Here is a 15,591-nt window from a genome sequence, read left to right on the forward strand (position 1 = left end):
GCACCCCAGAACTCCATCATAACCAAAATATCAGCAATAAATGGGCTGGCCCTTTAGGTTTTCCATAAAAGGTCTACAGCATTATAAGAGAATCCATATACATCTGGATAAAGGGTCATGCGTAGATGTTCATGTAATCAACCACATTTACTCCTCTTTTCTCGCTCACAGAGCCTTTTGCAGAGCATAAGAAATACTAACAATAGTGAACAGAGAAATACAACATTTGCAAAATGTGTCTTCATTTTTGTTTCCTGCAATATATACAGTATAATACATACACATACAAACAGATTAATGCTGTCTTAAGGTAAACATATACAGCCTGAAAATATTGCTTGCAAAATGGACCATGTTGCTTTGAAAATGAATATATGAAACAAAGGCTTTAAAAACAAACATTCCCATTACTTAAATATATAAAAGATATCAATGGCTGTTGTGTTTGCCACAACTTGGGGCTTGGCTCGTAAATGTCACTGCTTTGAGCTACGAGGAGAGCCGGCCACTTTAGGACAACGTGCATCAACTGGCTTGCCATTTCCACCAGCCTTAGCGAATGATTGAAGAAGAATTTAAGAATAATTATAAATCAAGATATTATTTAAAAATACAATAAAGGATATTGTTTTAAACCATGTAACGCCTAAAAACACTTAATACAATCAAGACATTTTTTCTTGGCTTGCAATCGGAAGACGAGGCTATTTTGCTAAAGGAGTTGAGAATCTTCCATCGATATATTTGAACGAAGATACATGTCAATTATACAATCACATTAAAAGCATATGTTTATTTCATATGTACATGACCGGGTATTCACAGTGAACAAAGCTACAGTTTATTAAGTAAAGATTTTCAATTCCTTTAGGAAGTCAACGCCAATGTAGCCAAACTGGGATAACGCCTACTTTATATTTGTTATTGTTCCCATTCTCATAGCATTTTAAAAAAAATACAAATTGCTGATTACCTTTTTCATTGCTGTTTTATGAAAACTCCAAAACTGAAATGTTCCCCTTCAATGACAGATCTTATTATCAGTTTTAAACCAGATCTTCACGCTGCTTGTCCTAGCGAAAGATTAAAGATCTCAAGGCTTGGGTGGTATATTGTATGTTAAAGCAATCTGTCCCTACAGCTGTGTCTTGCAAGCTATTCTAAATATTAGGAGCCTATAGAGTCCAATGTATAAACCTCCTCCAAATAAACAACTAGAAGGGTACGAAATATTCTTTTAAAATTATTTTTAGGCATAATATGGAATGGCAACATATAACAAGCATATAGTGGGGTTTTAAAATTTGGCTGCAAAGGTGGACATACACTTTAAGCCAAGTACCAAACAGGCTAAGAGATTATTGGGTGTATTAGGAGTAAAAGCATTTCACTTAGGAAAGTGAATGTTTACTCAGCTTAGTAAATGAGGTAAAGCAGTGTTCATTTCCATTAAAAGAGAGGTAAAGTTAACCCTTTTCATTTGGCTTTACTTCTCTTTTGGTTCACAGGACACTTACTTAAATATTTGTGTGACCCAAAATCAGCAGATAAAGTGCTACTGTCTGCTTTATGCTGACAGCACAGAACCGTGCCGCAGCAGGGAAGGATCCTGACAATATTGTTGGGATCCACCCCACTGCCTAATTGACAGCTGGCTCTGCCTCTCTAAAGCCAGAGCCAGCTGTGCCCGCCCCTCCCCTGTCTGTCCCTCCAATGAGTACTAGAGGAAGAGAGGGGAGGGAGGAATCCCTGTGGGGAGCGGTGACTGACAGTCTTTGCTTTCTGCAGGGAGAAGATCGTGAGCTGAGTTAACAGCAGTTACATGATCACGCGGCTTCTTAGTCTTACAGCCATCGCATGACAGCTGGAGTGTCCCACACCATCAAAAAAAATAAAATATTTTTTCTCTTGCACATGATTGGGTATTCAAAGTAAACATAGCTTCACCTCATTTATCACATTCACTTTGCTAAGTGAACAACCTCTACAATTCAATCAACCCTTTTAAGTCTGTGCCCATTCTCTGCACTACAACATGATGACTAAAAATACAATTTACACCAGCTGATTATAGGCAATAGCAACAAAGTCCTCTCACTTTCACTGCTTTCCCTGGCTTGTAAGAAGAAAAGTGGCATGAGGTCAGTCGCACATTTTCCCGCCCTCGCCTTCTCTTGAGACTAATAGGTTTTTGAAAATGTATGATTAATTAAAAAAAAAAAAAAGGAAATTCCAAGTACAGCAAAAAGGAATGACCAAACTCTTGCACACTCTCTCACTCATACTAAATACATCCACATTATAAATATTATATATATTTATATATATATAGCCTTAAGAACAAATTATGACTTACAAATGCACTTTTGGTTCAGAACGATGACAGAGGGGACTGAATGAAAATAAAGTCATGAAGTTTTCACTGCTTTTCCTCTTGTAGGGGAAGCCATGTATTCTGGGGTAAATGTAAGACAAGTTCCCGGGACCTTTATAAACATTTAATATACAGTTATCTACTCTCTGTAGATGGATGTCAAGAAAGGGGGAAATGCAGAAATAGATCTACATAACTGTATTGTGAGCAGCTGCATGTTATTGTAAGGTCAGTTCAGTGAAAGGTTGGGGACATCATACTGTCATTTGGCTCAGTGACTTGGCTTGAAGGTGATAAGAATAATTAATATTAATATGGGAAATGGATCGCAAATTTATAGGCCCAATTCAAATGGGGCCAGATCGATGAGTCTCACAAATTCTACAGGTAATCTCAGCCTGTGCGATTGCTTGCGAACAGCCTGCAAACTGCTGTGGCCAGGGGCATCTGTCATTGGATTACACTGTGCCTCCTACCCACAGCAGATCGAATGAGTCTCACCAAGGACTTTATAAGACTTATCGATCCAGCCCTATTCACATGTCTCCATTGCGTCTAATGCACCTGATACTGCAAGGCAAAACAATGAAATCACCAGTTTTGTAAACAGCTTTTTTTTTGGGATCAAGTGATGAAGGCACAGAACCTCTGTCAGTTTTTTATTGCTGATTCCCTTTTAAGGATTTTTCCACTCACATCCTGTCCCAATGACAACACAGAACACAGCAAGTGAGTGGAAATTTCCCAATGGGAATATCCTCTAACCATTCCATAGTCTAAAACTGTACAAAGGAAAAAAAAGGTGTAACTACAAATCCAATCATGCATCTGCCTCTGGGAGTCATGTCTGTGGCTGCAGTGTCTTGAAAAGCCTAATGGGATATGTAGTTGTACCACAGATGGAAGGCTAGATTTTGCCTACCCCTGCCCTAGAAGCTGGTATTACATGGCGCTACTTTGTTATGGGACTTGGCGCCATAAAACAACCGTGATTTCAGGAAACTGGTAACCTCCGACGGGGGCCTTGAGGACAGATAATCTGACCGGCAAGAGAGGTTTTTCTTTTCTGCAGCTTTCGGTATAAACATGCATGATTGGTCACCTACACATTTATGTTTATGTCTATGGAACGGGGAGAAGGAAGTGCAGTCAGGTCTTCTAGAGCCAGTTTATCTCAGGGAAAACGATAAAAAAAAAAAATGTAACCTAACTGATCTTTTCAGTTGGTGAGTGGAGTCAGCTGGTGGCCATAGATAGAAGATCTGATTCAGTCCAAATTGCATGTGACAATCATCTCACATATGTAGCCAGCCATAGCACTGGTCTGCACAGAAACAGCTTTCCACAGGTTTGCAGCTCACCTATGGGAACAAGCGACATTTTGCATTGGGCCATATTTTATTTACGAAGCTGGTGATTTCACTGCCATTCCATACATCAAATGTGGCAAAATACGCAGTCACGCTTTAAAAGCATAGTCCTCTTTTCTGACTGTGTTGCATGCTACACCCATATATAGGGTGTACCATGAAACATGGACGCATTTCCCTGCAGGCTTCTGTTTAGAGTTGAATTTGGTACAGCTGTGTGCCCACATAGCCACGTCATCCTTCAACATATCAATTCACAAGGATCTGGGAACAGAGAGACTTCAAGCCCCATGTGCCACCGCAGCAGAGGGACACATAGATCTCAATGGAGCACAAGTGTGGCGATGCCATCACATTTGTAATCCACTGATTACTTCCTCCAGCTTCATAACCAAAGTTCCTTATGCACCTGGGGTGGGAGAAACAATCTGCAGCAGCCCAAGAATTGCACCCACGATTCACTGGTCATGTTTGCAATGCTTTGCAGGCTCCAGTGCAAAAAAAAATCAGAAATGCACATGTTCTCTTTCATTAATGTGCGTGCATTTTTTTCCTAAATGGTTGACTATGCTTCTAAAGGAGTTGTTTAACAAAGGGTAGCATGGTTCTGCCAGGGTTCTACATGAATATACAAAGATCAGTGGCTCCAGTTTTGGTCAGCATGAAAATAAAAATACATTGGTCATACACTGTTTTTGAGATGGGGCATAGCTCACAATCTTTCAGATGTTTTTCGATATAATTTTCAATTAAAAAAATAGTAGCATTAAAAAAGATTTTGGAGATCATGGGGTTAGAAAGAAGGAAGAAAACTTGGCTGATCTGTTGTTGCATGATAGTGGTTTTCCTGTTAATTGATTAAAGGTCAGCCTATATTAATAGACCGCAAGGACCTGCCTGATAACATTGGACCCCAGATTCCCTCATTCACTTTTGCAGTAAGCATAATGCTTCACTGGTTAGAATGAATTTATAGCATTCACCTGTCCGATAACTTAATTAAAGTCCTTTCACGTAACTACTGCTGTTTTGGTCCACATGTACACAGCCCAGCACACATAGTCCAGTATTAAAAAAATCCTATTTCCTTCAAATATGGGAAAAAATTTAAAAAGGGCAGACCAAGAAAAAGAGAATAAACAGCACTATATATTACAATTTATAAACACCGCTTCAACAGACTGGTCCTAAATAAGGTGACAGAAATCGGGGAAGCACTACGACTAAATTACTCTTGAGTATAAGTGACTTGAGTTCAAAGAACATTAAATAGATAGTTTGTATGCGCTCTCCATGTTTGCAGGTTTCCTCCAGTAAAGCATACAAGAAGGTTAACTGCATTCTGACTAAATTGCACCGGGTAGTATTTTGCAGTAGCGGCCACAAGCAGTGGGAGTATGCTGGAGAGGTGAGTGTAGAGCGGTCGGGGACTGCGCTTTAAACTGACAGGGCCACAATGCCCTGAAAAGACACAGTGACAATGTCCTTCAAACAAGCGTTATCAAATAAGATCTAAGAGAAGAATCACAGTGGGAACTGGTGAACACAAAGTGGACCCATTAGCATGCAGCTTGTGAGTCAGACAGTGGCTTTCTCCATGAGATGAATTTAAATTGCTGACTTTAAATTCCATTTAAAGCCATGTCAACAGTAAGAAGTAATAGAAGGGCTGAAATATTATTTCGGGAGAAAATGCTGCTGTAGGTATCCAGTGTTGGTCACATAACCAGAAGCCTAGGCATTTGTTTGCATGATCTATGTTAAAGGACAGAGTCACCTGATGTAAACCTAAATCATCCCTTTCAGAAAAAAAATTAAATCACATGACCAAATGCTTTGAATTCTGGCTATGCAGTGTTTCTTTGTTCACATAAGTTGTGCATTCTTTGATGTTTTTTGTGGTCCAGAGTTGCTTGTTACCATTTCTTAATTGCATGTTTGTTTCCATATGTTCTGCATTAGCTCCACCAACATAGCTGTGATCGTCCTATTAGATCTTTATCAATATTCCCCAGAATGTCGTCATCTTAGTTACGACCACCCTGTTATATACATAAACCACACAACTAACTTCCATAGTTGTCCCAGTTTGTGTTCAGCATTTGATTTCCATTGACGTTTCCTTTCGGTTTCTGCCTTTTCTCCTTTACGGGTTGTTATCACAGTAGGATAAAGAGGGCGATGCTCGGTCCGAATCATTGAGAGGAGTGTGAAAAAAATGACATGGCTTTATACTGTTTGCGGAAAGTGACAGATGTATCCCATCTTTGTGACAGGGAGGCACTGTAGGGGAGGCTTGCCAACGCTTCAGAATAGAAAAAGATGTCCTATTTCCCGAGACAAAGACAACAAGGTATCCACAAAACAGTATGTGAGACAGAGTAGTCTGCAAGGTGGAGCCACTGTTAGGATAAGATGGCAGGACACCATCGTACAATAGTCAGGTTATCAGCACTTGCAGAACGTCTCTTGGCCATTCTTCGGAAGTCCTTGTACTTATCCTCACACAGGCGGCAAATAGCCTAAATGTAACAAAAACAAACAGCAAAAGGTATTCAAAAGATTAGAGCATCAATGCGGACCTTTCAAAATACCAATAAAACCCATCCTATAAAATAAAACCTGAGCAGTGCCTACCTTCTCTGCCCACTTTCTCCACCGCATATAGCATTCTAAGTGACTCTAAATGCACCTTACAGAGACCCTGTCCCATGACTATTTATTTACACAAAAATATTCCTATAAGATTATATAAGCATTTAATGTACTTTGTGCATGTTATTAACCTGTAAGCATCTCCCTTGTGTAGACATCCAAAAGTCCTGAGACTGATGCTCGGTGGTGCTATCATGGATGTAATGTCAAAAGACCCAACAGACTTAGAGCTGTCCTTCAAGTGTCACTCTCTAGCAGGGGTAAGCAACTTCAGTAATCCAGCTATAATAAAATTACAAATCCCATCATGCCTCTGGTTCTAGAATTCATGTCCTTGGCTGTCAAAGTGTTGCAATGCCAGATGGGACTTGTAGTTCCAAAACAGCTGGAGTGCCAAGGTTGCCCAGTTCTGCTCTCTAGCATTCCTCTTCTCTTCTCCCTCAGCTGCTACACAGACAGTAAGTAGAAACTCCCAGAAGAGGAGAGGGTTATGGCATGCAAGCAGGAAAGCGCTGTGCTAGAAAATGGACTTTCCCTGGAGTAGTCATGTTCTCTAGCATATTGAACGTTCCAGTAATATTAGTTCTAAAGATGTGAGGAGGTAAGTAATGTTTCGTTGTGGAGAACTAAGTTTTAAAGCACTGTATCTCATAAAAGATGCCATGGAAGAAAGTAAAAAAATGCATGACACTTACCTCCACCCAAAGCTCAGAAATTATCTTCCTAGAATTCTTCTTGAATAAGAACCTAAAAAAGGTAACGTACCTCAAGTTTACATGCACGATCCCGGCTCAGGGGCTCAAGTGGAAAGCTGAGGTTGTTATCCTCTGCCAGTGACCGAAGATCAAAATAATACTTGGCATAAACACTGGACGGAACATTGATGTTGAATTGCAGAAGTTCCAGGAATTGACGTTCCAGCTCATTCCTAGAAGTAAGAAACATCAAAGCCATCAAAACCATACAGCCTTCCATTACATCAGCTACCTTTACCTGCATATACTAAAATATGAACATAAAGAGACCTTGTGGCCAGACCATTCATTTCAACAACAGTCTTCCCATAAGATTATATGTATCATTAATTTTATGCATGTTATTTACCTGTAAAAGCCTCCATTGTGTAGACATCCAAATACTCTGAGACTGCTTCTTGGAGCTGCCATCTTTGATGTGATGTCAGCAGCCCCAGCAGACTCAGTTGTCACTGAAAGTGTAATTCCACGTTTGCAGTAACATTTTCTGCAAAAAATCCCGACTATAGGTTTGTTATTTGTTCCCACTCACTCAGTATACCTAAAAAAAAATAAGCATTTTTTCCTTTCTCTTTGCTTCTTTGGACCAGGTTTATCCGTAAAACTCTATAAGCAGCTTGAGTTGTTCAGAATAACCTGCTAAACAATAAGCTACACGGACATTTTCTTAATATAGTGCATTAACATGTACCACCCAGGCCTTGATGTCTTTTACTCTTTGTTAGGACAGATACTGTGTAGCTTTTGAGTAGCTAGTTCTGAAATCAAGCTTGTATGTAGGATTCAAGAACCCAGATCTGGTTTTGTTAAGTGTCACTGGCATAACGCTTGGTATTAAAGCACAATACAATGACAGCCAAGGATTTTGGTGACTAAAGCACCACCGTGTGGCTATAGTGTGAGAAAATATCAGAATCTTGCATAGAAGTATTTGGCTAGCTGTATGTTCTGCACAATATGTTATACCCATCTTTGCTCACTATGCCATAACAATCTGGATGTGTGAGCTTCCATATAAAATATAATATATATGGGTTTTTTAACATAATCCTGAATAACCCTGCAGAACTCTGGTCCATTTATTATCAGGAGGGTTACCATCTTCATTTCCTCAAGGGCTTCTCACAATGGCATTTTATGTGTCCTGGAAGCATACTCATGAATACAGGGTTACAAGGAGTGAGAGAGAGAGAGAGCAAGAGAGAAAACAAGAGAGACGGAAAGAGAAAGGGAGAAAATGAGAGGAAGAGAGGGAAAGAGAGAGATAGAGAGAAAGGAAGACAGACAGGAAGAAAGAAAGAAGGAAGAAAGAAATGCTCTTAAAGCAATAGTGTCATATTATTCAGTGACACTTTATGATTGGGGCTTGTATATTCTTTATATTCTTTGAGTTGGTTGTGTCTACTTTTCTTCAGGTGGTCTGGTTTGATACTGCAATATAAAAATTTAAAAAACAATTGGCTGAAGTGCAGTGTTCACTTGAACACTCCTCTAGGGTCAAGAACTGATACAAAAGGTTCATGTATTCTGTAAACATTGCAAAGATATATATAAAGAAATTCGGTACAAAGAACAGATGCTTTAAGTGAGATAGAGAAACGTTATCTGGAGTGGCAAAGCAAAAGGTAAAAGAGTTGAGCTGAGCTGTAACCCCAATATAATGTAGCTGTAAAGTGATCCTGTTACCCATATTGAATGGAATTAGTTACTTTATTGGCTAGATAAATATTTAAGTGGATCCAAGCTTTTGTTTCACCAGGAACCTATTAAGGGGTTTTGGAATAAATCAGCCTCGCTGTGACATCCCAAGAACCTGGAGAACTGATAGGATGATTATTGGTTCAGGTCTGTTGCACTGTATACAGATGGCAGGTCCACATTATTAGAAAAAAAGCATTGGTGCTCCTGGAGAAAAAAGGAACTTACATGTCCTCCACTGTGATGTCTTTCAGGATCTGACAATAGTCCACATTCCACACCGCCTGGTCATCCCAAACTTTAGAGGCTAGAAGTATTGCGCCCAGTACGATCCGTTTCCAGTTGACTGGACAAATGTCTATTTCTGCGTAGGTTAACAGTCTTTCAAGATAAACCTTTAAATAAACATATTACTAGATGAATTTACATACGCACTGAGCATTTATAATATAAATCCATCATACAATCATCTACCACATCTACCAGGATAGGTAGGCAATACACTGTATGTGGTACTGATCAGAAGACCACCACTCAGTTAGGACTACTCTACTCAAGTATGGAGAGGGGTATGCTCCTTTTTGCATCTCAAAGTAGCCTTTAAGTACCTGCTGCCAATATCATAGTGAAGCCCTACCCATTTCTCCACAGGAGTAACCGGTCCCATGATTATGGACACTGGAGAAGTAGTGAAGTTTTTTCTTCCAGTGTAAATAATAGAAGTAGGCAACTCAGGGGCCAAAAGTTGAGGTTAGGATTTCAGAAAGTTTCAGGCCACCCTACTGTGCATTACTGCAAAAACATGGTTCACTGTTTTTAAGCAAAATGTAGGTGATATCAGACTACAAGTGGTACGTTGAAGATAAGAAATGAGACATGTGCCAGCAGGAAGTGTATAATTGCAATGTGTGGCTTACTACATTGCTCCAAACTACTACTGCTAAAACTATCACTGCCGGTATCTTCCTACTGCAGTAAAGAGGATGGGTCTGCTATGCACTGACCAACCTGGTCAATGAGAGAGCCCAAGGCAGACCTGCCTACTAGTCTGCAGCAGGAAAATATTGCCAGCAATGCTTAGAGCAGTAGTATTATGGGGAGGCTGAATGGCATACACACAGGTCACAAGATGCACTGGTGCACTACACCCTGCTACAGATGTTGTATTTACCTTCTGCAAGGTACATGGTTGCTTAGGCTTTAATTTTTCTAGATAAAGCCACCCCTTAAAGTAAAGACATTTAAATATTGACATATTATTAACTAGCAGTATATAAGCTTTAAAACAAGTCCTTACTGATCTCTGTAACTACACTGACCCAGGGCTGTCACACGAAGTGAGTCACCTGATTCCCCATACCCAGAAGAACCAGGTATTTCCTTTGGCTTCCAGTGCTCATTGGAACAGCAGAGGAGCAAACCATGTTTATACGTCTGGAGATGGAAGGGTTACTGCAAATGTGCTTTGACCATTGAGGGATATGGGCTCCCCATGTGACAGCACTGATTGCCCCAGAGCTGTGACATGGAGTGAGTCAAATGCTCCTCCATGACCAGAGGTGTCTGGTATCTCTATTGGGTCCTGGTGCTGGGAGTAGTGGATGCAATGAAAAAGAAGATATGTATTGGTTTGGAAGACTGGTGTCAAAGAAAACCTGTGGCTTTGTCCGGAATGGGTAAAGCACAGATTTGCTTTAAAACAGACAAATATCAGATTAGCTTAAAAATGATGCAACAACAAATCACTTGCCTGATTTATATAACACACTTGTCGCCTTTATATTTTGACAATTTTAGCCTTCAAAAGAGATTGGTGTGAATGCGCGTGTTGGTTCCTTTAACATTAATTCTAAAGAATGTTACCCTCAGGGAAAGAGTCACCCAGAAATGTCTGTCACTCTGAACTGAATCCATTGACTTCTGATGGATACCTGTACTCACTGGCATAGGAAATCTGGGGTCACAGCAGTCACGTCCAGGCCTCTCCCTATCTCTAACTATGGCAGGGCAGCTACATGCTGGGCACAGGTACATTTTTTCTCGAGCCCCTTGGGCTTGGTCACATGACATCAGATCACATTACCAACAAGAAGAGATCCCCGGTAAAAATCTTTACCAGGGCCCTTACCTCAGCAGCTAAGTCACTCTCTGCATTTCACTCTTGCAGTTCACTTTTGATACAGTCACACCATAATTTCAGTCATAAGTGACCAGGATTAATAAATAGACCCCATATTCTTTCTGTTGTATCGTTTTTTTTAAATAGGAAAAATAATTTATGCACATTTGATTTTGCACAGAGTGCAGATGCCAGCCCATGATTTGTTTGATGTAGACTGATTAAATCTATCTGGATTGCGCTCTCCCCATGACAAAGTAATAGATGAGATAACCATTAATGAAATGCAATATTATGACCAGATAGAAACATGGTACATAAATTTAATTTCCTGTGGCTTTCCTGGTACATATCATCCTTACAATAAAGCCAGCATCAGTGTCAGTTATTGCATGAGTAACTCTCAGAGATTAATAAGGTACGTGTAGGCACAGTGACAGCTACAGCAGAGACTGAAACAGGAATGTATGGAGCCCATTACTTCAGACAAAACAATCCCAGAAGAATTCAAGACACCGATCAGCTATTATTGGGAGCAAAAGCATAGAAAGCCCAATCACTACTTTCAATAATACCATTTGCATTCATCATCGCCTCCACCATCATTTCACCCTTCTTTATTCCACTAGAGCAGGGGTACTGAATTACAATTTCAAGTTTTTCAAGTTCAAGTTTTCCATCAGAGGTCTGAATCTCATGTCTGTGCATTGACTCCATCAGATTGCCCCTTTACATTAGGTATCCAGATCAGAGTGCCCCTCCCTCCCCCCTTACATTATGTGTCCCGATCAGAGTGCCCCTTACATTAGTTGTCCTCATAAGAGTGCCCTCTTACATTAGTTACTAATGTAAGGGGTCATTCTGATGTGGACAACTAATTTACGGGGCATTCTGATGGGGACAACAAATGAGAGTGCTGCCATACATTAGTTATCTCCATTAATGTGCCCCAGTAACTCTCCTCAGCAGGCAGACGGTGGGAAGCAAAGCAGGCATCAGGTCTGGATGGGAGATACTATTCCATCCTCCTGTGATGCTAAGGACAGGATACGCGTGGGACGTCATAAGTTATAGGATGCTGGCGGTCCTAGCAACCAATGACTGCAGAGTGGGGGAAGCTGCACTGGGTTATGGCTGACTGAAAGTGGATACACTGGCCTTGGAGAGTCTGCAAGGCCAGCATATCCTCTGTCAGCCAGCCAGACATAACCAGACATAACCGTGACAGAACCATCACCCTGTCCATGCCACAGATCACCATTTAGTGGTCCCAGCACTAGAGGTACAACCATACCACCCCCCGTCCTCCCTTTCTCCCAGGATCCCCCTCTCTAAACGAGAACCCCAGAACATGCAACCTCTTCTGTGGTGTTATCTCCTGCTTCAGTGAAGAACTTGCTAGCTGTAAGGATTGCTATACACTGTTAGAATTCCCACAGTGGGTGGCCCTGCCGGCTCAACAAAAGTTGATTACAATCTGAATACAAATTAGTAAATTAAATTTGATATTTTAGTCCTTCATGGCAGCAAGCTTGGAGTGGTGGCTACGGTACTTAACTAAAGAAACACATGAACCATGGGGAAGGAAAGTAGCCACGCTCCAGAAGGAAAGACAGTGTCAGCATGAATTCAGAAATGATTTGAGCATCTACAGCTGAGTGATACACAAATAAGATACATTTTTAACCTACTTGAATTAATTTTTAAAATCAAATGCCTGAGTTTAGTGTCACTTTAAACTGGTTGCCCAAATTAAAATTGCCTTTTATTTTACCAAAAACTATATAGCACGAGTGCCCATGTTATTGAATGTAAATGGAATGGATTGTTTAGGTAAACCATGGTACTACATACAGTAGCTAGTGGCAAATTGGTCATATGTGTGACCAAATAGACAGAAAATTGACTGCTCCATGTCAAGGATTCCCAGTGTGAGTCATTTCAACATACTCCCCATTGACTTTTACTGTGATGCCTATATTGCATTACCCTGTTTTGATCCATTATTCCATGACTAACATAGTACAACTGCCCCATTATTCCATGATTAACATTGTACAACTGCCACACTAAATGATAAAGTTTTTTTAGCTGAATCTGAGGCCAAACGCCAACAATTCCTGGAGGTGCAGTCCACATGACTAAAAATTGCATTAAGATTATGTAGACTCGTCTTAGATGTACAAGCAAAAAAACCATTAGAATTGTATCCTAACTTCTCATGGGATGCATCAAAATGTAGTTATCACAGTCATGTTTTTATTTATACTACTTTTACATTCTTTGTAATTACCATAGGCGAAATCATATTTTAGTATCGTTATAACCCATGTAAATTATTTCAGTTTTCGCAAACACTTACCAGGGTTACTATGGCACATTCAGCAGTCAGCTGGGCAGCACTGAAAAGCGTCCGAACAAAGCGGTAAATGTGTTTCTGTTCTGGGTCATGCTTCTCGTAATCAGACGGGACTTCTGATTTCTACAAAAAAATAAAAATGTTTACATATTACAAATCTTATGGACTGTGAGTAGACCATTCCATTGTGAGATCCTTAAAGTGACACTAAACTCAGGCGTTTAATCTTAAAAATGCTTTCAAGTACCTTAACTCTGAATTGGTGCTGACACTGTCTTTCCTTCTCAAGGATGGCTACTTTTGTTCCCCATGGTCCCTGTGTGTGTTGTAGAGTAGCCACCGCTTCAAGCTCACTTCTATGATGGACTACAATCTCAATAAAAATGAGTAAACTAAACATGAGATTGTAGTCCATCACAGGAGGGAGCTTCGAGTGGTGGCTACTTTACAACACACACAGGGACCATGGGGAACAAAAGTAGCCAGCTTCCAGAAGGAAGGACAGTGTCCGCAACAATTCAGAGATGATTTGAGGATCTGCAGCCGAGTGACACACAAATAAGATAGATTTTTGTTCATAGTTAAGGTACTTGAATGCATTTTTACGGTTTAACTCCCGAGAATAATGGCACTTCAAAGCTGCAGACAAATACATGGATGAAATACATACGTGAGAGCTGTTTTACCAGCCAACAGATGTGTATTTTTGTCCATCTGGTCCTGAGATGTACACAGCTCTGCCACACCAGACAGCCCTGTCTGACAGGGAAGAAGACCTGAGTTTTCTTTGCTGTTGTTAAGTAACACTTACAAGTGTTGTCCCTCCCCTTCCCCACCAGTCCATGACTAGACAGCACATAGAGAAGCAGCAGACTGATTAGCTCATCTTTCTCCTCCTATCAGCATTCTTTTTGTTAGTACGTGAGCACCGCAGCACAGCTCACTGGCTCCTTGTGTTGCCTCTCCCTCTCCCAGTCTAAGCTGGTATTTGCAAAAGGCTGATACCAAGTCAGATTCAGGCAGCTAAACTGCTTGCAAATCGACAAATAAATGAATACAGATCTGCATCAGCTTATGTCTTTTATATCTGCCTGGAGTTCCGCTGAAAATATGTCATGAATTAATAGAAAAAAAGACTTGCAAGTCTTGGTGCATGCATTCAAAGCATTCAGATTCTATCATAGTATCACTGCTGATAACCCAGACTCAATATGCTGGTCCCAGTATAGATAAAACAATAAGAGAACCTAAATACTTACAGTAAGAGGGTGAAGTCTTTCATCAAATATATCTAAAAGCAACCGTCCATCTCCATCTCTAGAATTATAAAAAAGACAAGTTAAATCCTACCGAAGTGAATAAACTCCATAGTTTTGTTTTGTTTTAGGTGTCAATCAAAGACAAGAAACATACTATACAAAATGTCATATACTGTCAATCACAGCTTAGCTTTAAGCAGTCTAACTGCACTGAACTAGTAAAAGCTAATCTCTGATCCGTTTCTATACACAAAGGTGTTACCGCCAGCCTATTTATACCTAGAGTCATAATTAAAGGGTATCTATGATCAAAAACTAAAAATCAATATATATTTCTATGTTGAATTTCCATGAGTTCTATAACAGACTTATTAACCATATGGATCTAGAAGTGTGTAAAAGTATTATTGAAGATGCCCATAGCAGGTACTTCCTCAATGTGACACAATTTCACCGGTGAATATGCACTTGTTTGTGTCACCACTTTAAGCCTGTTGTCTGAACTACAACTCAATGTCTGAACTTCACGCCATGTAACATCATCATTGCTTGCTGTAAGCAATGCATAATGGGAAATGTAGTCTTAAGAAATTGATATTGCATCACATCAAGCAGCAGGGAAAAAGATGCAAAGCACACTGGAAATCCAGGAAGTTGTTGAAAGTGATGGGCAGACAGAAGGCAGCACTCACTACATAAAAGGAAGTTTGTCAAGTAAGCTTTGATTGCATTAGCAAAAACAAATCTAGTATGCATTCCTATTACAATGATAATGTTATAACAGGATAGTACATGCTGGGACTTTACAACTCCTTTAAGGATAATGGGCTCTGCTGAACGTTTTTTTACTTGTAAAGCCCAGTTGAAGTCACAAAAATTAATATTCAATCAGATCGAAATACTGGACACAGTAGTACTCAGCTTTCAAAGTTTAATTTATACTTTCCTGGTATCGCAGTTTAATTATGAATGGTCCTGTAAGCACTAGAGCCTGACTGTGCT

At 40.1% G+C, this 15,591-nt stretch overlaps 1 protein-coding gene across 4 annotated transcripts in view; it reads right to left on the minus strand.

The window, feature by feature from the left end:
- Positions 1-5,726: 5,726 nt before the first annotated feature.
- The window catches only part of CCNY (cyclin Y), a 133,662-nt gene continuing 123,797 nt past the window's right edge, over positions 5,727-15,591 (minus strand). For all 4 annotated transcript variants that reach the window (XM_018552315.1, XM_018552317.1, XM_018552314.1 and 1 more), the window contains 5 exons: positions 14,590-14,647; positions 13,334-13,453; positions 9,081-9,247; positions 7,165-7,327; positions 5,727-6,266 (listed from right to left, as the gene is read on the minus strand). In XM_018552315.1, the coding sequence (XP_018407817.1) occupies positions 6,150-6,266; positions 7,165-7,327; positions 9,081-9,247; positions 13,334-13,453; positions 14,590-14,647 (625 nt within the window). In that variant the 3' untranslated portion in view covers positions 5,727-6,149. The remainder of the gene's footprint in view (positions 6,267-7,164; positions 7,328-9,080; positions 9,248-13,333; positions 13,454-14,589; positions 14,648-15,591) is intronic.

This window comes from Nanorana parkeri, unplaced genomic scaffold (genome assembly GCF_000935625.1).
Source record: "Nanorana parkeri isolate BGI_ZX_2015 unplaced genomic scaffold, ASM93562v1 scaffold84, whole genome shotgun sequence".
Taxonomy (NCBI): domain Eukaryota; kingdom Metazoa; phylum Chordata; class Amphibia; order Anura; family Dicroglossidae; genus Nanorana; species Nanorana parkeri.